Raw genomic sequence first — 24,432 nt, forward strand, 5'->3', positions numbered from 1 at the left:
TGTTTTTAACATAATAAGCGGTATTAAAAATGTCTGAAAACTGTATTTCAGCAATATTGGTAGCAATACGAAAGATTTTAAAAAAAATTGAACTGGGAAGCGATGACCGAGGTTAGATTTTTTTGACATTTTTGAAAATGGGCTTAGGTTAGCCACTCCGCACAAAATGTCTGAAAACAGCATTGTTAGTAACAAAATAACAAAATATATGTACAATTTCAATATCAGACGGGAAGTGATGACCAAGATCGGCTTTTTTTTGCATAGCAGAAATCACCCCCCCGCGACCCTGCTGCATTTCTGGAGGTTGCTACCCCCCTAGTCGGGTTCAGGGTGATTTAATCTATCGATTCTATATGGTTTTATCCGGGAAGCGATGACCGAGGGTTTTAGACATCTCTCGTACTAGCAGAAAACTACAATGTAGATGAGACTGACGTAATAACAGTTGAAGAGATGGAAAAAATTAAAGCTCCAAAAGGATTGAAACGTGTTGGAGCAGTGACATCGCGGGAGAGGGGAAAGAATATTACAGTATTATGTGCCATAAGCGTTTCAGGATTGTTCATGCCTCCAATTTTCATTTTTCCACGCCAATGTCACTGACTACATCTGGAAAAAGATGGACCACGAGGAGCTCCCTACACCTGCTCAAATAATGCTTGGACAAACGAAAATATATTCATTTTGTGATTGAGGCACTTTATAAAGCACGCAAAGCCTACTGCTGAAAGACCAGTTTTGCTTGTGGTTGATAATCGAAAGAGTCATGCTACTTTGGAAGCCTGGGGATTGGGTAAGAGTCATCACACAATCAAATTAACCATTCCACCACATTCATCCCACCGCCTACAACTATTAGATGTTACTTTTTTTTGAGCCACTAACGATGCATACAACAAGGATTGTTATGTGTAGGTTAAATGAAAAATATCGTAAAAGTTACTCCATATGGAATCGCAGGGCTTTCAATTAGGCTTATAGTAGAGTTGCAAGTTTGGAAAAGTGAATTTCAGGTTTCAAAGCAACGAGAATGCTTCCCATGGACTCTGTAGTTTTTTATGATGAAGATTTCATTGATACTGACGATATCGAACAAGCAGCTTCGGCTAACGTTGATGTTGTTATACAGTCTTCATCAAATGAAACGCAACAGGAGCCAGCCATTGAACAGCCTTTTATGGCTTATTATAACTTTTGACAGTTCAAAAAACTTCAATCACACCCAGGCCCTTCTGAACCCGCTATTGGTGACGATCAATCATTGTCTGATTTTGCTTCTGCTCTTTCCGTTCTAGACCCAAAACTATTACCTCAGATCGCTACGAGGAAGCTAGAAGGCAGAAGCAACATTTGAAATATTGACAAGTACACCCATAAAGAATGTATTCGAAGAAGAAAAGAAGAAACGTATAGAAAAGGGCACAAAAACAAAATCAAAAATCGAGTGCTAACACTGGTGGAACAACTAATCGGGCCATCTAAAAAAAATACGTGTCTATTGTACACACTTCAGAGTATTTTCTGAATTTTTTTTATATAAATTGAAACGGCCATATCAACCAAAAAAATTTGTTTTCTTATATTTTTGATGGAACTCGTCATTTTATTGTTACGGTACAGGGGGACGGCAGTCCATGTACCCACCCGATGGTGTTGGTTCGGGTGCTATTTTTGTAGGTTCGTAGTCGTCGCCGTTTTCGTTCAGGGAACGGAACGGAAAGAACAGTAATTAGAGAATGATTATAACTTTTATTTTGATTTGGAAATTGAGTGAAGTCGATGAGGAGTAGTTGAGGCAATGGTTTTGGGGAACGGGAGTTGAAGTTGAATGTAAGAGGTAAGAGCGTTGGAATGAGAGAGAGTCTTTTGCATGAGAAAATGAGCGAGGATACAGGTTAGAGGGGGATCGAAATAGCAAGGTAAGGGCGATAGCAAGTGGTGTAAGCCAAGATGGAAATAGGATGACAAGATATGGAGTGTGGGAATGGTAGGTAAAGACAAGCGTCGAGGAAGGTGGGAGAGACGTGAGGCGGGACGTCGGACGTAACATTATCAACTCGAAAAATTATAAAACAAAATTTTCCACAAAGTTTATGTAAGACTGCAACTTTTTTGTCTGGACAATATCTGTTCAATCGTATGCTTTCAAGATATAACGGTACTTGAAAAAATTGAATTTTTGAAAAACTCAAAAAAATGCGATCCAAAAATGTTGAAAAAATGTACACTACTCTTTTTCATATGATTAAATAATTTAACAATATTTCAATTTTTCTGAGAGGGGAGAACTTTTTGACTATTCAAAACCGCATGTAATACCTCATATACGTATATCAATGGCCCTGACGTACCTTTTTCAAAATTGCGTTTTATTCAAAATAATTTCTCACGTTGCATGTTCTCACGCGAATACTTTTATCCTCATATTCTTGTAAGAACCATTCCCGCCCCTCTTAGTGAAAGTCATGGAGAGACAGATATCAGTCTCCAATGTTATATGCCATAAACGGTCAAGTGAACCAGTCTCAGAATCGGAAAAGAAGCTATACCAAGCTGCCACCACTGTCAAGAAAAAGTGGATGACTTGGACCCCACATAGATCAGGTGCCCAGCCTAGGCCAGCGAAATAGGAGAGATGCCGGCGGTAACCGAGCAAGTCAAGAAGGCTGACGGATAAATCTTGGAGGTAGAGTTCCGGGAGCTTAGATTTTTTTGTGGGAAATTTCCTGCTCTTTAAGAATCTTTTTCTACATTTGTGATGTCTGCAGTAGTTTTCGAGATATTTGCGAAAAACAAAACTCTTTTTTTTAATTCACTAAATTGTTAATAACTTTTGCAATTTTTCGTTCCCCAAATTGAATTTTTTCAAAAAGTTTCTGCACGCGATTCCGAATAGAATGAAACCTCAACCATATTTTTCGGAGAAGTCCGACGGAGAATCGTAAAAAGGTGATTGTTGACTAGACTATATTACGAAGCAAGTCAGAGGCGCAGTAGTTAGCGCACTTGCTTAAAGACTGTGGTCGTGTTCGGACCCAAGTTCTGAATGTGTAATTTATCAAATCATAAAAGAAAAAAAAAATAGTAATAATATGTATAATTTTGAAAAAAACGAAATCAAACAAAATAAAGTAATGATAATAGTGATAAGATGAAAAATGGAAAAAAAATTAAAAATTTTCTAAATTCCGAATAGGATCGTATTTGCAAAATACATTGCGTGAGGATACTTAACGAATTAGATCATATGAGAGACATTTCGAAACATTTGACAATTGCTGAACAATTGCGCATGGCTCCGGATGAGGGCACGGAAAAAATTATGAATGGAGGCGAACGAAAACGTTACACAAAACCCGGGAATCTGGAGGATAGAAGTTGACAAACCTAGGCTCCTATCATGATCCTATCGTGCAATTTAAGCAGTGCGAAGTATCTATGCATTAGAACCTTCAAATGACGAGCTGAACAGAAACAGATTTCTATTCGAGTTTTCGGTTTTTGCGTTTTGAGATAAACACAACTTGATATGTTCAATTTTATGACAACTTTTTTCGGCGACCGCGTCAGCAATAATGTAACAATTACAATGCTTACAATTGTTACCAAAAGAAGATGTTCCATTTTTTTTCTTAGTATGCTAATGTTGTATTACTTATAGCTTTATTGACGCATTCAAAATTTGATGTGAACAATTTTTCTTTCCTTGAAGTGAAAAATATCCAATCAAATGGTAGGTACAGCAAACATTTGGATTATTGTGTAACCTTTTGTGGCGCGCGAAGCTCGGTGATAAGAAGCAACTGACGGAAAGAATCATAAAAAAATCTAACGATTTATTATGGTTTGGCAATTATAAGAAATATTTATCGTGTTCAATAAATGAACAAAGCTGTAATAGCAACGCTGGATTATTATTGCTCCACAGACAAATCCCCTCACACGATAATTGTCCAGCAGGCTCGACAGCTGGTGAGAATGGCGCAAAGCTGAATGCACACATGATGCTTAGACGATCATATGCAAAATTCAAATGGCTCGTTCAAATCAACTGTCTGATGCATGACTCCGAAGCACCTGCATTCTGACCAAAAAATCATTAAAATTGACGCCTACTTGGCTGCAGGCATGTTCAACAAAGGGTATTCAGCGATTTTGAATACCATAGAGTTACTGGATATGAATATTGACCAGTAATGCGGAATGCTTACTGCATCGACATATAGTATGGACTACGCTTAGGCGTGTAGAATATGTACGGCTGGTAGAAAGAGATAGCGACTGGTGGCTGCCAATCTCCGTCTCACTCTATTCAGGAACGTAGCAAGATGATTTAGGGTCTCGCGCTGGGCAACACAAATTTTGGCCCGCGCACTGCGCTTTGAGATTTGCAATAAAACGATAAGCCCATAAAACAGAAAGACCCAGTTGAATGAACTTTAATCAAATAACAAACTTAGGGAGCTAAATAAGTATTTGCGCCCAGAAGCAGGCTTTAGATAAATAAAAATGTATCATTCTCATTGTTCGTGCAATTGAGCCATTGCTGTCTATTATGCGAGTAAACGGGAATTCTAAAATTCGCAACAAAATGAACAGTTTCCGAATTAGTTAAACATAACCTGAATATAATATAAATGTAACATAAACAACTTACCCATGGAATGATAAGTCTTCTGATTTGTCCGATCTTTGTTTACAAATAAAGCTTACAGCCATCGAAATACTACCGACCACAATTTTTTTTCGTACTCGAAAATTTTCGAGAACTTATAATTTTTATTCGAAAATGTTCGAGGACTTATATTTACGCACGGCAAATCGTTTCGTGACTGATATCATACGGGGCAACGGGGGGCTTTTGTGTCTATTACGTTCCTGACGCGCTCTACTCAACAATCCACACAGCCAATACAATTCTTAGAAAGAGAGAGCGATTGGCAGCCACATCGTTCCCTCTTTGTGTACTTCTAGCGGACACTTTTCCAAGGCCTTTATGTTGGGATCGCGCAGTCCATACTATGTGTCAATGGCTTACTGATACCGCTGACGCGCAACGGATCGAAATGGAGACCAGGCGCCAGTCTCTTAGCACCAAGGAGGCTCGTACGGCTCGTAGACTCGACAAATGCATCGGAACGAGTTGTTTGAGGACGCAGAGGGACTACTGCATGGACCAAAAATAGCTGATTAGCCGATCATTAGCGTAAGAAACCAAAAATTGATATTTTCTCCTATTTAAAAATTTAAGGCGCGTTTTCTGGATTCGAGGTGAATGTTAGCCAAAAGACTAAACGACCTATCGACTCGAACCAAAGTTTATTCATTCTTGTATTAAATTCTCTTCCAAGAGAACCAACCAAATTATTAAAAAAATATTTTTAAATAATTTTTACAGCATGTTAAATTGATTTTTTTCTTGACAAGACATTTTTCTTTCAATCCTGAAAATGTTGTGAGTTCATGATTGTTTAAACTTTTTCTTGGTTCACCCAGAAAAAAAATAAATGATAATTGGAGATTTTTTCGTTTTTTGTATCAGAAAAGAATGACGAACTGCATCATTCTCGCCAATTGGAAACTAAAGTGGCAAGGGCTCACGGAAAGTGCTGATTGCTCTGCAGTTAATTATTGTGTCTACTTGAAAGAAATTATTTTTACACTTCAAATACATAAGAATATATACCCCAAACTTTGCTGGACTAAGTTGTTTTCTTCCCTTACAAAGAAATCCTCGAATAAAGCTTTTTTTGGACCTTCTAAACCGGGGTCCCCCCTTTAAAGTATGAGTTTGTACATTTATCGGAGATCCTTCTAAGAGTTTTAGATAAATTATGTATCTACAAACCTGTAAGAGGTGATAGTTGAAGACCTCTAATCTGTGTTGCTTGTTTGAACTGATTCTGGGATATCTTGCAACCATGTCAACACAGTCGAATAGAGCACGTATTATGGCCAGAAGGAATTCCTTGCACCAAAGTATGGATACATGATCAGTAGATTTCCAAACACCAGGAACATGCGTCGTGAGGACGTTGAGATCAGCTGTCCGATCGATAATTTGATTGCTATTAACCAATACATCACGCGGCCCGCCTCCAACAGAAATAGTCAACATTTCTGACTTATTAGTAGGTGCTCCGGAGCTTTGTAATTTTTGGTAAATCGTCGCTATAGAAGTGTCAAACACTAATGCTGCTTCATGGGGCGTGGCCAACATAATTATTGTATTGACTTGACTGATCATATTCGGATCAAGCAGGACCCCTTTGCCCACAATGCCCCCCTAGAACAATATTATAAAAAATTGAAATAGTATGCATGGAAATAAGAAATAAATAATACTTCATATCGTTGGACCAAATTGGGATGCTTCAAAAATACGTACCATCGAATGTCCGATGATTATTACGCTGTCTATCTTGCCTCCATAAAATTTTAGAATTTTCCGTATGCAATGAGACACAAATTCAATTTGTTCTTTCAAGACACCTGAAAGGGAAAAAAACTTCGTGATTACACAGATATGTTATGTGGTAGTATGGTACGATATGAAATGTTACACATTTCTGTAAATTGAAAATCACTTTCGAAAAACTGAATTATGTAAGAATGTTAACTAATACCCTAGGGAAAATACAGTCACCATGTAAATTAATTTCGTATGCGAGGGGTCAGCGGATAAAGCATTCATTGTGTCACCCCTTATTGTAGTCATTTTGTAATCATTCTGACGGCGTTACAATCATGAAAACGTCTGCAATCTAACATTGATTTTTTATTAATTTAATCATCTGCAATCATATCGTAGCCATTGTGATTACAATAATCATGGAGTCTTTAAAACTTTGATCTCAATTATGTGAAATTCGAAAATCCCGGTAGGGTCAATTTTTACTAAGCGGCCGACCCCTCGGACGTGTGTCAATAGCGATCGGAGGAAAATTAGTGCGTCTAAGAAGATGCGGAAGTAGATGAATTTGATACAGAGGTATTTAGAGGTATTAACGCGATGTAACGATGCACGTTTAGGAAAAATCGTTATCTCACAAGTACAGGATTGAAATTTAGTAACCTATAATAAATAAAACATACTTATTTTTTGAAAAGTTAACTCTTCGAAGTAATCCTAAAATTGCACAATAATGAACTTGCCCCTTTAATTTTGTTACGGTGACGTTATTAACTTCAGCCTCGATCAGTCACCACTTCCAAAAATATTGCATTTACTAATGCTGGTTAATGCTGGTAGTATAACAAAGAGCATTCTGGTTCAAGATTCCTGATACCGACACTTACTAACATCTTCCCGAGACTCAAACCCTTCTCTGCGATAAAGTCACAGTCTGCTGCTCCGACTGAAAGTCAAAATGGCGTTGCCTTACCAGCAATTTGATCTACCGAAGGTCAAAATCGTGTTGTAACCGGCCAGTTTGTCGATCGAAGGTCGAGATCACGCTGCTTTACAGCAATTTCGCTATTATCCCTCTTACCAACAGTCGAGGTGTAGCGCAAACCCTTCTGTTCTCCGTACAATCAGCCTGCCAATGTCAGGAGAACCTGGAGCGGCTTCCGGTGTGATATTAGACACCCTAAATTTCAATAATAATACTTCCGAGGATTGTTTTCGTTAACCGATATACCTATGGTGATGTCAACCATCTCACATTCATTTCCCGCGATATCAGCCACGTGACATTCCTTCTCCATGACCAAGAACTGTTTTGTGAGGTCCAAAGTCCCGGTGTGATATCAACCACGTGATATTCTACAATTAAGAGTTCTGAGAATTGTTTTTTACTAACCCGTATGCCGACGTGTTAGCGATCACCCCACATTCTGTTCCCACGATATCAAACCACGTGAGGTTTTTTCGAGTCCAAAGTCCGGTGCTTTATCAATCACGTGACATTCTTACTAAAAGAACTGTTCAGTCCAAAGTGCGATGTGATATCAACAATGTGACCTTCTTTTTCCCCTCCAAATGCATGTGGTTTGGCCCGTTATTAAAGCCAGAACCTGAAATTTCATCGTCAATCTAGAGCTGTTCTTCCTGGAGAATTGGATCAACTGCACATTAAGTATCAAAATTATGGATTTGGCGAAACTTAACGAGGTCGCACGGATGGAGACATCTCTCCCTTTAAAGAAGCTTGCAGATCTGGAAGCCTACTTTGACCACCGTGTAAGCGGAATTCGTGAAGTTTAATCAAAATTTGGGGATATAGTAGTTATGGACTTGGAGGATTCGTTTACGGCTTTCCTACGGAACCGACTGACAAAAGCCATTCAAGAAGACGAAAAGCTGCTCCAGCAGATGGTGACAGCCACCAATGATTTTCGATTACATCTGCGATATCTGGGCGGGAAGTTCAATCGACTTGAATTCGTTTACGTGTAATTTTAATATAACTCTAATGTAAACTCTACGATAAAGTTTGAACGGGCACAGTTAAGGACAGAGTGCAAGGTTGACCAACAGCTGAGGTAGTATACAGTCGGGTTACTATCGCTCTCGGAATGCAAAATATAATTCGGTTCGAGTACAGCTCTGTCAAAGATGGGATGATATTTTAAAGTGTGGTTGAGCTTGGTATCATAAAATTATTTGAACTATTCCAATATAGGCGCCAATTTTTTATTTTGGCAAGATACTAACAGGTTTAAATAATAATAATAATACTCACAAAATACAGTTATAGAGGTAAATCTTTCACTAATAATTTGTTGTAAATTATCTAATTCATTCAACTTGAAGAACAAAATTTCCTTAGTCTTTTGCACAATATTGGTTTTATAGCTTAGGTGCACAGCTTGTACCAGTAGCCTCATGGAAGTGTGCCGGTACTATCTGGGAATACGATACGCTTGTCGTCATTCCAGCTCAGCATAATTTCCTTTTACCGTAACGTATAGACCAAATGCGTTTTCACGTGATATTAGGTTTTTTATACTTGAATTTACACATTTTGAAAACTTATACACTACATTTTTACGATTCTGACAGTAATGAATAAGTGTAAAAAATTAGTTTTAAGTCATTATTAGATAATAATGTATTTTTACGTCTTTCGTTATTTTATAATATTTCGCATATTTTATAAAACTATAATTTTAATTTTTATACTGTAATATTTGTATATTTTACTCATTTCACGGTAATGTATAATTATTATACATAATAAATTATGTCCTGAATAAAAATTAGGTTAATAAATATTATGTTCCTTCATTACTTGAATCGCATGATAATATTGCACTTAGATTACATATTGATATTGCACGATGAACAGTACTTCAATTGAAATTCTCGATAAGACAAATCTTCCTTTAAATCTGGTCTGCCACGCACATGCGCCAGTTTTTACTTAGACAGGCCAAAATATTTTTATTCTAGATAGTGAGAACTTTCCATAAAAAAAAAACCGGATGTTTGATGACGTAGGTGAGATATTGAAAATGCACCCCTTTAGGGTGGTCTGCCGAGCACTTTCGCCAGGGTGAAGCAAGGCAGACCAAGACAGTTTCAAATGACTGGTATTTATCTATATTGTGTATGAATTTCAGCCGGATGTTTTGTAACGTAGGTTTAATATTCTTTGGTATATGTATATCCTTTCAAATAAACTATGAATGAACCAGATGTTTTATGACGTAGACATTTGGACAATGGGCTCCCGAACTATAAGCAAAAAGAACTCCTACATCAGGTCGCTCAAGCAAGTGCGATGATCTGTCGAAAACACAGATTGCTCAAGTCGGGCAAGGAACCTACGGCTCAGAAATTGAGCGACGTTGTCAAACCAGTAGTGACTCCGTTGCGAAAACTGGTGAATGTTACAAAACAGAGGAAACCTGTGAAACAAGAAGTGGAAGACATTAAACAAGAAATTAAGCAGGTGAGAAATGAATCGAAAAATGACACAGTCTCAGAAATGGATGGAAAAGAAAATTCCTTTGCTTCGGTAGGAGATGAAACAATCGTAGAAACACTTGTTGATGAAACTGAGAATGAGTATTTTGAAATTATGAGAGATGAGAAGAGGAAAAGTGAATTGGACAACGTGTGCGGTGTACGCAACCTGTCAAACGGACTAATGATTGGTGATTCGTTGATAAGTTTGGAGAGTGGTCGTATCTGCATTAGCGATACGCTTTACCCGGAGACGTAGGGTTTGCTGGAACTTTTGTTCAAAAAGAGGCCAGGCGGGTCTTATGTTAGCGCCGGAGATCGGGGAAATTTTGAAAACATAATCCTCACTACGAACGCACATAAAAAGTATTGCTCATCTGATGTGGCTGTACAAAACGATAACAATTACATATTGAAAAATGTCATTGCCGAATAGTTGAATTATTTTCCATCGCCTCAGCAAAAGGGTAAAGGTCTATTTCTGCAAGCTATGATTGCTCGACAAGGTGTTCAAACGGAATACGTTTTCTGGGATGATCCAAAAGAGTTAATGGAGTCTTCGTCTACTCCTAGCATCTCAGGCGGCGGGAAATTCGAGTCACAACAACGAAATAATGTCCATTATCGAGGAACCACGCGACGCAGGAATCATTTATTAAGCAGCTCCCATCGCTTTTGCATTTATCTCTGAGATGAGCGTCGACGTGTTTGGACGGCACCTGGATAAAAACACAGCTGCAGGTGGTCTCGGTTCTCCCGGTGTCGGATTTCAAATCATCGCGGACGAGCATTACGATCTACAGAATAAAAGACTGTGCAATGTCGCAGAACCAGTTGAGCAAAGCAATGCTGTAACTTTGAAAATCTTACGACGAAAATTCAACTTGCTGCAAAAACAAATCGACAACCTCGATCAAATGATCAAAGCTTCAGAGACCACCACGGGGAAAGCTTTGGATACCTTCTACGTAGATTTTAGAACAGTCACAGACCTGTCGATTCAAATCGCTCAAATCATTTCCAAATCGGACATCAGACTAAGAGCACTGGTACGTGAACGATGAAAAGCTAGCGTTGGTAACGGAATTGCATAAGCCTGCACGCCAGAATAACCCGCGTCACCGTGTAGACGTGCGTGGCATCGACGAGACCTGGCAGGCGAGTCTTGTTAATATGATTTTATACGCAGGACAAAACAAAGGCTTCAACTATATGCACACAGTCATTGATATCAGGGCCTGGAATCTAAGATAGGCCGACCGATACCGTGTTTAGTACTGCACACAACCACGGCACACTCCTTGGCGCTGCAGTCGCAGGCCAAATCCCAGTGCGACGCCTCCCTCTTACTTCCTGGATGCCCTCAACGTCAGCCACCGCCATTTTGTCAGCCATTCTGCTTTCGACAATCACCTTGGAATCACCTGTTGCTTGTCGCATTGCCGTATTATTTGAAATGTTTGTTGACGAAGAGTGTTAGATCAAAAATGTCTCGAGTTGCAAAGTGCTGTGTGCTAAACTGTTGTGATAAAACATCTATCCGGCACAGATTTCCGAAAAACGAAAAAAATGTGTTTCAAATTTGGAAACAACGAGCACAACATCCGAGATTCAACGAAATCAGCGATGACCATATTTACAAAGTATATACGATGTGCGGGGCACATTTCAAACCCGAAGACAAAATCCCCAACAGTAAGAAACTGAAGAAACGAGTGCACAACTTGTACTTGAAAACTAAGAAAAGAAAATAATAACTAAGATACCTGTTAATAGTAATGCAATTAAGTAATGATAGATTATATATAATCCATATGTATGAATTCAAGCCATCTAATTACATAATCATAGCTACACTTTAGTATCCGTCAAATTATACAAGCGCCTCAGGCTACCTATTCCTTGCAATGTAATATGTTTACTACGCTTTAGTTTAGTTTAGTCTAATTGGTTAGTTACTTGGTTCGTTATTCAATGTATAGATTAGGTCAAAAATATTTGTATTTCTGTTACTGTATTTCATATTTTACAAACATCTAGTTGATTACGTAGTTCATAATATAGATATCAGTAATTGTATTGTAGATTATAAAGAATATAAATAACTCTATTGATGATTAATCAGTCTCTTGAAGTTTTTCATATTTGACGTTTATTACGTAGTTTATAATGTAGAAATCAGTGATTGTATTGTTGATTATAAAGAATATAAATAACTACGTAATGATAATTAATCAGCCTGTTGAAGTTTTTAATATTTTACCTATACCCATCCGTCGGAAATAACTGAACCAATACCTTTATTCTGAATTCGAATCTCCCGCCATTGAATCCTCGTTGATCTTTTAATACTGCACACAACCACGGCAAGGCAAATGGCGCTGACTGCAACCGAACTCAGTCCCACCTCAAACCACGGCAGATACGCTTCTATAAATTTCTATTTTAAGATTGATATCTTTTGAAAGTATGCGTGAGCTGACCAATAAAGAGCAAATCCGGGGATAAAATGTTACAAAGGCGATGGAATCTGTGCTAGCCCAAGGACGGGTACCGAAAAAATTACACGTCGATAGAGGAACGGAATTCTACGACTCAAAATTTTGATCTCTTGTGTCGCGCTATGGAATCAAACTTTACTCCACGCACAGTAATTTGAAGGCTTCGATCTGTGAACGCTTTAATGGTACGCTCAAAACTCAGATGTGGAAACGGTTCAGTATGCAAGGAAGCTACAAGTGGCTCGATATTTTATTTGGTGTCAGTTTACAACAACACCAAACACCGAACCATAAGATTGAAACGAACGGAGGTCACCGTTGCGAACGAAAGGATATTACGTCAGGCGCATGGAAGGCTTCGAGCGAAACCTGCCAAACCGGCAAAATTCAAAACCAGTGACAAAGTTCGAATCAGCAAATTCAAAAACGTCTTTGAGAAAGGTTACGCTCCCATCTGGACGATTGAAATATTCATAATATTCCAAGTGGAAAATACCAGTCCTAAGACGTACATACAAGCTCAAAGGACTATCAAAATCAACCCATCGCTGGTGGTTTCTACCAACAGGAGATCCTCAAGGTTGAACATCCGGACAACTATCTCGTGGAGAAGGTGCTCAAGAAACGCGGAAAAAAATTATACGTCAAGTGGTTAGGTATTGACAATACACACAACAGTTGGATAAATGAATCTGATATGTAACATTGAATAAACGAAATTATTTTTATAATATGTATGTCTTTATTTTACACCCTACATATAGACATACAATTCTATTTTACAATCTAATTAGTGTGAGGTTCAGTTTATCTGCAGACCTTGTAGCCCCACGGAAGTGTATTGGTCGTGAATATTTCTCCAACGTTTTAAGATTGAAAGCTTGCCAAACTTTACATGCGTGTGCGTAATCTTTATCCGAAATATTTTGCTTGATCAATTTTGAATAAAATTCTTCTTTAGGTGGCAACTTTACGTCCTCAAGCATCCCCCAATCATCCATGTACTCATACGGAAAAACACCTTTCCTGGTTAATACCCCGAATTTTTCAGATCTAGTGCTAAATTTACGTATAATTTCGTTTCGACCATCACCCAGATACGTTGCCAATTTTTCGAGGCTGCCGGGCATAAAACAGAACGAATCTATAAATCTAAACTTTACGTCTGTTCCTTTAACAAATTCTGTGAACGAAATGTGCTTTTCTTTGTTCGCGGGTAGAAGCTAAATAGTACCCTTGAAAGCCGTGGCCAATGCTTTAATCAAAAAATGTAAATCGTAACCTGACAGATTGTGGAATATCACTGGGATAGTATGTGAGTTTTGATAATTAAGACTACAGCTTTGATGCGCAGAACCACGGTACTTTTTTGTAAAATGACAGTGATCAAGATGTTTGACGTCTTCGACCATGAACGGTTTTTCGCAAATGTGATACCGTTGCTAAATCAAATTCGTCAAGTTGATTAAGATTCAGCGGTTCCATAGGTCCAACCGTTTCGCAATACGTTTTCAACGAATGTGCAAATTTCTCCACCTCATTCGCAAGCCATTCGATGCAAGTCTCTCCACGATTAATTTTGCACGTCGAAATGGAATCCTTGAAAGTACAGTGAAGGTAATATGCTATACTGTACGGAATATTATTTTGGTAAATTGTTATATAAGATACAGGAAACTTCATACCATCATACCGTAGCACTGGGCTGAAATGTGGGTACAGGCTGGTTCTGTTGGAATTTTTGTTGGCTGAACAGGGTTGCGGTGACCAACCAAAGAAAGCAGTAGGAGTCTTTGTTTTCAATGTTTACGACAGCCTTCTTATCCCTATTCTCGTTGTGATCATTTTCGTTTTTCTTACCCATCGTTGAAGCTTTTTGCAGAATTTTGTTTGGAAACCGGATATTTTGCATTCCAAATTCAATCCATTTTTTAATTTCTGCTGTTGACAATGATTTGTCCAAAATTTTGTAAGCAGATTCCATAATGTTGATCAATTTCAAACATTTCACGGATTCCATCTTTGTTACTTCTCACGTGCGCTTGACAAGTTGAAACTTGAATGATCGTTTGCCGTGATAGTAATCCTTTTTATCGGGCCAGCTGTACGTCTATCTGTGCGCGTGGAGTTATATATGCTTGAAAAGCGAGCTAGTGACATTCGGTGAACATGAGGACCACCATACGATATCACATTTCTTCGTTTGTAAAACATAAACACAAGTGTTCGTTAGATAAGAGTTCTGGAAAAAGAATGTCACGTAGTTAATATCACATCGGACTTTCGACTGAACAGTTCTTTTGCTAAGAATGTCACGTGGTTGATAACGCACCGGACTTTGGACTCGAAAAAAACGTCACGTGGTTTGGGAAGCCCCGTGGGGACGGAATGTGGGGTGGTTGATAACAGTAGGGTGTCTGATATCACATCGAAAGCCGCCCAAGGTTCTCCTGACATTGGCAGGCTGATCGCACGGAGAACAGAAGGGTTTGCGTCTTCGCTACACCTCGATCGTCGGTAGTGGGGATAACAGCGAGATTGCCGCTAAAACAGCGGGATTTCGACCTTCGATCGATAAAATTATCCGGCGCATTTTCGACCTTCGGTAGATCAAATTATTGGTAAGGCAACGCCATTTTGACTTTCGGTCGGCGCAGCAGACTGTGACTCCATCGCGGAAAAGGGTTTGAGTCTCGGGAAGATGTCGGTAAGTGTCGGTAACAAGAATCTTCAGCCAGAATGCCCCTTGGTATACTACTTATGCTCGCATTCAATGTATTTCTAAAAATGATTATGCTTCAGAATGTTCAGTTACGTGTCAAAAAAAATTGAGCCATTTTTTTTTCCTTTACCTTTTCTGGCACTAAGCATTATCTAAAATTCCGGTAATAACGCGATGGGGACTGAGATGTACCATACTTATTACTATGGTATAATTGTTTTCAAGTTTCTGTTCTTGTTCCGTGATTCATGATTTCGAGGTTTGTTTGTTTGTTTATCCACTCAATATTAACTTTCCTACATCGATCTTACAAATTCTTGTCCTTCCTTCTTTTAATCTGTCACTCGTATCAGGGATTGTGTTTTTGTCGTACGTTCGGGTTCATTTTATATATATTGACTTTGTTACGAACAGCCCCTTTGAAACACGCGACACGTGCTAAACGTCAAGCTACTTGCCAAGCGCATTTCTGTAAGGGTCGCATCCCCGTACACAACTAGATGAGTCAAGGAATACATTAACACCGGAAAACTGGCGTAATGGCTACTCTGCAGAATAACGCCCCAGCACCGACGAAACCAAACCGTAATTCGCAATCCACCGACACCTCCGAATAAATCTAAATTGAGGAATGTGAGATCAACGAGATCTCAGCTTGGAGACAAGTGAGTGGTGCACCCCATCGATCGAACCAGCCACGGGAAGGGACCTTCCATCACGCACAAAGGCAATCGTAGAGACTCAGAATTCTTAACGGTACGGCTGGATTAATCGGTGTTGAGTCCTGAGAGTCACCCTCGCGCTATCCAAGATGGCCCGTAAATGTGATGTAGTACTTAGTTGTCTTTCTCTCTCTTTGTCATTTACCATTGTTTGATTAGTTTAGTTGTCTAAATCTCTCTTTGGTAGTTCTAATTGTTGAATTGATTTGTTTCGTTGTTCAAATATAAACCATTGTGGACAATTCGAATTCCATCCATTTGTCTTATCCATACCATTGAGATCCTGTCACCCAGAATAGTGTACAAATATCATAGCAGGTGTATTTACACTTTATACAAGCGAATCCCAAAGTGATCTATTTCTGACCGTTCGGGAGTAGATCATATCTTCTTTTATGCTCACGCTGGACGAGATCCTTCAGATCATCGTCTGAACGTGACAACTTTATTTTGTTTGTTTTTTACTATTTTATTCTTGGTCTTGTAGGTTAGTGTGAAGTTTAGGTGTATATCGTAGTGACTATTACTTTTGATGCAGTTGTTATTTCATTTTAGGTCTAACTTTATAAGTAAATAGTATTTCATAGAAGTTTCTACCTTTCTCCGCTGAGTGCACTATTTTACGGTGCGACATTTTTAGCGCAGGACCTTTTGGCGCAGTCATATTGGCACGAGGACCCTTCAGCGCGAAGCGTTTTGATGCGAGATGTTACGACGCGAGAACGTTATGGTGAGGGGACGTTTCGGCGCGGTAATATTTGGGCACACGGCCTCTTTGAACGCAAAAACGTTTTGGCATGATATTCGCACGGCAATTAGCTGCTATGCAATACTTTTGTCATTCACATGTCTAGTGACATATTTTTCAATAGTCATCATCCACATGTTGGAATCTTTCATAAATAACAACGTCTAAACGATGCTCTTTTTGCTCCTTACAACGAACCTGTATAACTTTTTATTTACAGATCCGATTCATGTAGAGCTAGTCCTCTGACCTCGGATAGAAATGTAATGTAGGAATATGTTCTGTAAAAAAAAATATTGCGTAGAAAAATGTTTTTTTAGAATCGTCCCCGCGCTAAAGTGGGAACGCCGAAACATCTTGCACCGAAACGTCCTGCTCCCTTCTCCGCTATCCATGTTTGTATCTATTTCTCGAATGCCAGCTTACCCTTTTTTCTGATATTCACCTGCATATGGTTTCATAATTTAGCTGCTATGTACTCTACTTGCAGTTGTCATTTGGCAATGTGGATCTTCTTGAATATTACTTCTTCATTGGTGACTGATTGAGTATGGTGTTTGTAATTTTTTCATTGTTTGTCTTACTTTTTGTTGCCTGCATGTTTTTCATAAATGTTTGTCGGACATCTGGCGTATTTATTTCTTTTAGTGTAGCGTTTGTTTCCGTGCTTACAGGGGTTCTTACGTCGAGAATAGAGTGTGTTTGTCTAATTTTATTGGCAGTATTTTGGATGTGTGTTGGCACTTCAGGGTTGGCGCTAATCCGAGATATTTGTATTTTTTCATTCATCGTGATTGCAGACGTGCATGCTTGTTTAGTTTTGTTCATTTCATTTTTCTTAAGCCTCTCCTTAGTTGATTTCGAAAATCACGTATTTTGTTTTATTGATATCAAGAGGTATCTAAGGCTCTTCAGCTAGGGGTATATTCCAGTTATGCTGCAGTTCGTTTCCTAGCAAGCTTCTTCCGATGTGCTTACCTTTGTGGTGATTACTGTCATCGGCGTATGCTATAAAATCAGCTGGTAGTTTTGTTTCTGTCAGTTCGTTTGCGTAGAATTTTTTAAATGTTGCATGGAGAATGGTGCCTTGTGATAGTTACTTCTTTTGGTATTGCTGTCTTCGGCTTGTTTTGTGCCGCGGGAGCTGTATTTGTTTCAAGTTCTTGTAAGTATTTAGCGATTTTCGGTTCGCTTATCGCGATAAGGAATATACTTTGTTGGAGTGTTTTCGTGTTTTTCGAGGTATCTTTTCTGCTTTTAAGAATTTTTGCGCTACTTTGTGTCCCATCACGATAAAAACAGCATTGAATCCATTTGTAATTTCTTTGTTGTCTGATGTGGTTCGTTCATTTATATTGATATCGAGTAATTTGGTATGTGTTCGGTCGTTGTCTATTTTTCTTTTTTCGTGTATGATCTCCCATAACCTCGTTTTGTCTTTCTCGGTGTCCGTGATTTTATCTTTGTAATAGTCGCATTTCGTTTTTTTTTATATACTTCGTTATGTTGTTTCTGATTTTCCTGTGTTTTTTCTTTTGGTTTGAATGTTGAATTCTTTATACGGCAGTCTGAGATGTGCACTTCGTACTGCTCATCGAAACTGCAGTATAAAATCTTTTTTACGGCATGGGCATTGAAAATTCCACTTTTTGTGGCAGTTTTCGTTCCGTAAAGTGACGCTTTATACGGCAGCGAACAAAGTTGCGGAATAAAGTCTTTATTCCGCAGTTTTAATGCGCGGTTCGAAGTGCGTATCCCAAACTGCCGAATAAAGTAGCTTCGTCGAACAGATCGCGACATAACCTCACTCTTCGTTTTGCTTTTCAATGCCCATACCGTAAAAAATATTGTATGTGGCATGCCCGTGAACCGTTTTTTGGCTCGGATAATTTCAGTACTCGCTTCCGGCTCGCCTTCAGCTCGTCCTGAAATCTTTAGCCTTGCCAAAAAAACAGGCGGTTTACGGGCATGCCACACAAATAGCTATTTTTGTAACACCTGCATAGGGAGTTTGATTTCTCGCACGGTAAAATCTGCACGAAGTGTCCGATTAATATTTATTGTGTGAATGCATACTTCACACTCGTCCGGAATCGCCAACTTCCCGCAATAAATACACAATATACTATTATTTGCATTCTTGAAATCATGCATATATAGTGACACTTTGCGGCACGAAAACAGATGCCACAAAGCGACTTTTCCATGCCTGTGCCGAAAAAACAGTCTTTTTCCAGCAGAGGCATTAAAGAGTTATTTTCTACACCTGTTCCCGATCCGTCAAGTGTCACTTTACACCGTTAACCTCAGACTGCCTTAAAAGTCTTTTTATGGCAGCTTTGATGTGCAGTTCTAAGTGCGCATCTCACAACTGCCATAAAAAGTCTTTTTATGGCAGGTCGAATTTCTGTTGCACAGTTTAACGTAGGGATCTCAATTGGCGTCAAAGTGACAATTCGTTCCTGTATCGGACAAAACATTGTATACGGCGCGCCCGTAAAGTGTTTTCGGCTTGAATGATGATTTGAGTAATCGATTTCGGCCCGCCCTTAGCTCGTGCTGAAATCATTACCCTCATACTAAAAACACTCATTTTACGGGCGTGCTCGAGTCAAAGTACCATTTTCTTTAACGTGCACCGCAAGTATGCCTTTTCATGCATCAGTAGAGTGGGTACGGGATTTCTGGAACATCTAGTGTTAGAACATGTACGTGTGAGCTATGCATTTATGAGTGAATCCGACGAAGTGGTGGGAGTGGATTTTTTCTGTGTGAACGTGGGTGTGAGGTTACCATCCCACCACGGTAAATAGAGTGCAAATTACCATTCCGGCATGGTAAGTAGAGTGTATAATGGATTCAGGGTTAGTAAATCGTTTTGTTTATCTCGCGTGATGTCACCAGTGTTGCCTCGATAATTTGCTCACGCCATTTTTACAGCAACGATTCCCACCTAACATCGTTATTTTTACACCTAAAGCCGCATACAATTTCGCCCAGCAACAAGCTCCGCTCCAAATTAATAAACTTGTGCCGAGATTTTCACTCCCCTTCGATACAGACCGTTGCAGTAAGTAAAAGCAATCAAGATGAGAACAAATTCAGTTCAAAATCATTAGTTCCCTAAACCTCATCATGGCTACCGAAAGACATCGATTAATCAACATTGGGGTCCTCGCGTCCAAATTAAATTAGACTGGGGTACACCAGATGACATGCACCGGAGACCCTGAAAGCACACTTTTACGAAGAGTGAAGTCAAGTCAGTGGAACAGCATACGGAATCGCTGAGCAGAAGTTCGCACAAGTACTCGACCGATCATAACTCAACATTTACAACAGGGTCTTATTGGTACCGCAGTATCCGCTTCGAAATAGGTTAGTGGTGCAGTCATCCCAATGCTGCCGCAGTATACGTTGTAACACGGCGATTTGCACCGCGTTATGTGACCTCCGATATTCCCGTTATCGTGAAAAGGCAGCAAGGATTATTGGCAGTCGATATGGTCACTTATGTAATTTTAAGTACTATTACTAATTTCTTTCGATTTTGTTTCCCTTCTTCCCACCTATCCCGAGCTATCCTGAGCGATAAAGGCGGAGAGAGAGGAGGAAAAAAGAGCAGCTACCGACATTCCGACTCCGAGGATACATCTACAAGGATGAATCCACCCTGGCAGGTGGCTCAACGCCTCGCAGTTAGTACCCGTGCCTCCCCCGCATACGTTCCCGAGAGCTGCGAGGCTGCCGCCAACAACATCATCTACGGAGCCGAGAAATGCAAGCGAATCTGCTCGCTTGAATGACATGCCCACTCAGCTGTTTCGTCGCCCTGGTCCGATGAAATTAAAATCGGCCAGGTCAGTCATGAGGGATGTCCACGGCCATAACATGATGATTGCCAACAACCTCGGGAACATCAAAGAGCCCTCTACCGGCTCAGTACCGCTGCAAGTACCGCCCACGCATTCTGACGGGGTTAGGCACGGCGAAAGCTGCGTGTGCTGCGAGGCCTGCCAGAAATCATGCCCAGGAGGTGCTGCCAGCTAACGTCCCGCTTAAGAAGTTCGGCAGGCAACGCCGCTGCGACAACGACGCTGCGCGGAAGAGTCCCCAAACGTTTTACTTCTGCATCTTGACTTGGTCCGATCAGACGTGTTTTTTGTACCTTGCTACCTTTGCCGTTAGCTTTCCTTCTTATCGTTCCTTTTTGTTATCGTAATCCCTTTTATCGTTACCGAACTTTTCTATTTTATCGTTTTGTGTCGTTTGCTGAGCCTGTGTCATAAACTATTAACCAGGACTCTAATTATTGTGTGTGAGACACCGATCCCGTTCTTCTAACGTAAGTGAGCTTTTGTTACCGCTCGAACCCCCGAGACGCAATTGCTTATCTTTTGTCTTGGTGACCGTTTGGGTCGTAACTTTCCATATCTCGGGTTTTCGTGTGGCTTATTAATTTATTTAATGACCATTTCGACGAGCCTAACTAATTAGGCTTAACGTCCCTGATTTTGTTCCCGAATTTTCTGTTAATTTTACCTCGCATGGCCCCCTCTCCCCGCGTCCGTGTGGCGACGGCGTCATTCTAGTTTTCTCGTGTTTTCGGGTAATTTAACTGTTATATCGTGAAGAAATATTGTTTCAGTTATCGTTCTCGTTTAATTAAATATTGTATTTGATCTCATTATCGTGTTACCGTGCATTAAAAATTGTATCTTGTATAATTGCGCAATAGCGTCGGTCGCGGCCATCTTTGTGGCGTCCTTGTTTGAATCGTCCCCGCGCTATCTCCCGCTACAGCGTGGCGCTAAGTTCGATATATCGAAATATCGCGGTGAATCGAAGCCGCGCTACGCCAGTGCGCTTCTCGAGAGCTGTCGAGCTGTAAATCGGACGCTCCCTGAGTGGTTACGCCACCGTACCCTCTTCCCGTTGTGACGTGGCCGCGCGACTATACGCTCCTCTTTAATGTAGACTCAGCGCGTGCGCAATAAGTAGTATATCTCGTATTGTTTAAAATATCGTTACCGGTTATAATTTAACGTTAAGATTTTTGTTACCATTATTTTGTAATTAGACGAGTTCTAGTCTTGTGACAGCTGACGCTGTATATCCCGTTTTCGACTCCTTTGGATTATATCGAGTCTTTCGTTAACAGCTGTCACGTTTCGTTTATTCCGTACCTTATTCCGTTAAGCTATCTTGTATCTCACTTATCGAAGATTGTCTTTCAATTTTAGTTATCGTTATTATTTCCGTTTCTTGTATCGAGTTTGTGGAATTACCCGTTATTTGTTACCATCCTTCACCGAGGACTGTGTACGATTTAGGTAGACTTTTGAAACATACTTCCGTCTTTTATTAATAAACTAACATTTCGTTACCATTACCTTTGGGCAATTTTTATAATAGAAAAGTGTGTTGTCCGTTCACTATTCGGCCACTCCCCTCCGCCAAATACTGAGCTACCGAGTTCCCTTTTCCCTTTTTCCCTATTATCTTTCAGATTATCGTGGTACAGCGTACCTGGCGCCCAACAAATTTTCCTTCTGTTTATTTCGGAGAATTATTACTCTGCAGCCTGATTCACCGATTTAACAATTCCTTAATTTTGTGACGTATCGTAAGCCTCATTTGTTCTCATCCTTGCTGCTGACACGATCCCCAGTAGGCGAGCATCGATTGACGGGTCGCAACGTATACTTTAAAATAGGTTATTAATAAGTCGTTCGTGTACATGGTCATTGTTATCGCTTCCAATTTATAATGTATTTCAGTCATTTGTATTTATGGTTAGTCGTTTATATGCATTCAGCCGCAACTCAGATATTCACATTGACCTCGTCGACCGCTTTATATGCAAAGAAGTGCAATTTCAGATTGCATCGCAACCAATATATGGCCGAAAGTATTTTATTACCGGAAAACTGTAATCCTCTACCTGATTCGCTTTGTTCTAATAATCACTTGCATATCCCCACCACCATTTCTAAGGTGTATATGACCGAACCGAAAACCGTTCAGTATCACAAACATTCTGCAAGGTCAATACGGAATAGAATTTTGCATATAAATACATACATATTATGTTTAATTTGGACCGGAGACTGAAGAAAACAATAATTTAGAGAGAAAACGTGTAATAAAATCCTAAATAATACAACAAATATTACGATGAATTGCAAAAACTTAAATCGAAGTTATTTTGACGTAGGCTTCATAAAATTTCAAAAAATCATCCGACGGATCAAAGATTTTTTCTTCTCACGCAAAATTTTCTCGTAGCACGCTAATGATATTCATATTCCTCGTTTTGCAGCAGAAATGCGCTCTTTGTTGAAATCCATGTTGTCCAAATTTTGTAACCCTTTTCCAATTGAACTAAGGCATTTTGCCAAGTTTCCCACTATCATTAGATCTTCTAATCGAACTGGGTCTGAAGAATCAGGTTCTTCAAAGTCTTGCTCTTGCTCACACATTTCTTTGAGCTCATCAATTGTTAGCGCCTAATGGTGTGAATCTATCGACGGGAGCACGGCGCTCAAACAAAAGAAAAATCCACGAGAGAAGGTTTAAAAATCACACAACTTCGGATTCGCGTAGGTCGAGGTATTACTGTATACTAGGCTGCTGTCAATATGCTAGTCACAAATTGAATTTAATTGTGACTTCAACCAAATAACAGTGATACGAAACACGGTTCCCACAATAAATGAAATAATAAAATTTTTTCGATAATAACCGGCCCTTTGTCAAAAATGTATACCAAATATACCAATTCGCAGCGAAGCTACTTGGTCTCGAAAATATGAAAGTATCGGGATATTCAATAAACATTATGTACAAATCGTCATGACTCGTCTTTCAAATGCATTGCGTTGCCACATATTGAGAATTCAGTGTTGGTGTTTGGCTGATAGCAAAATGTTCGGCACTTTTGCAACCGGCAGTAAAATCTGTAGTCAAAAAAATATTGTCTGATTTCAATGTGCAAATTATATAACTAGAATCACAGACATCTTGAGAAGAAACCGTGAGAATGCCGATGTCGAAAGCCAAAGGTTTATAGTAGAGGCTGAGCACCTTGGAACAAAGTTCAGAATGTCGTGAATCACAAATCGGCAAAACCATCATGCAAATACTCCAGCACAGACTCCTAGCGAGTTTTGGAAAAGATCACTAATCATTCCGTATTCGTTAATAATGTCTCTGGAACAGAGTATTCCGGAGGAGAACTGACCCGCATACTCATTGCCTAGGTTTCATCCTCAGGTAATGCTTAACATGACGTATAAAGTTTTTTTAAGAAAGAACTCCCAAGTTTTTGTGGTTACTAAAATTTAAATGGTTTCCGCGGTGAAACTGAACTTTGGTACAAACGATGAAGAAAAAAATGTCACAGACCAAACTGACGGAAATAGAAGTGACTGCACTAGTGAGAGATCTGCAATTGTTCTACCCAGCCATAAAATAGGTGCTACACATCTCACTTGCACAGTCCTGCACAATGTCCACTATCGAGAGATCTATCAGCACCTTGCGCAGGATGAAAAACTTCGTTACGGTCAACAGTGACAGGTAGCCAGCTTGTCAGAATCTGTACGATGAGCGTGCATCAAAAGAGGGTTCTGGAAGCGAACAAGAAATTTTTCCAAGATTTCGCCAGAAGCCTAGTAAGCTAGTGCGGAGATAAGATTTAGGTTGGTTGGAATAGCATCGCAATTGGTAGTTTTAATGATTTCAAAATTCGAATAAAACCATTTTCAAATAAGTATTTTATATACCTGCCCCCCCCCCCCCCCCCCCCCCAAGCAGATCCT

At 39.6% G+C, this 24,432-nt stretch overlaps 1 protein-coding gene across 3 annotated transcripts in view; it reads right to left on the reverse strand.

Moving 5' to 3' along the window:
* Positions 1 to 24,432, reverse strand: part of LOC124407064 (GPI inositol-deacylase) — an 88,125-nt gene that overhangs the window by 40,746 nt on the left and 22,947 nt on the right. For all 3 annotated transcript variants that reach the window (XR_006929280.1, XM_046882875.1, XM_046882874.1), the window contains 2 exons: positions 6,392 to 6,495; positions 5,852 to 6,289 (listed from right to left, as the gene is read on the reverse strand). Coding sequence is in view for 2 of the 3 variants with exons in the window: in XM_046882875.1 (XP_046738831.1) it covers positions 5,852 to 6,289; positions 6,392 to 6,495 (542 nt within the window). In the remaining variant the exon portion in view is untranslated. The remainder of the gene's footprint in view (positions 1 to 5,851; positions 6,290 to 6,391; positions 6,496 to 24,432) is intronic.

The sequence above is a fragment of the Diprion similis genome, chromosome 6, assembly GCF_021155765.1.
Source record: "Diprion similis isolate iyDipSimi1 chromosome 6, iyDipSimi1.1, whole genome shotgun sequence".
NCBI classification, from domain to species: Eukaryota; Metazoa; Arthropoda; class Insecta; order Hymenoptera; family Diprionidae; genus Diprion; species Diprion similis.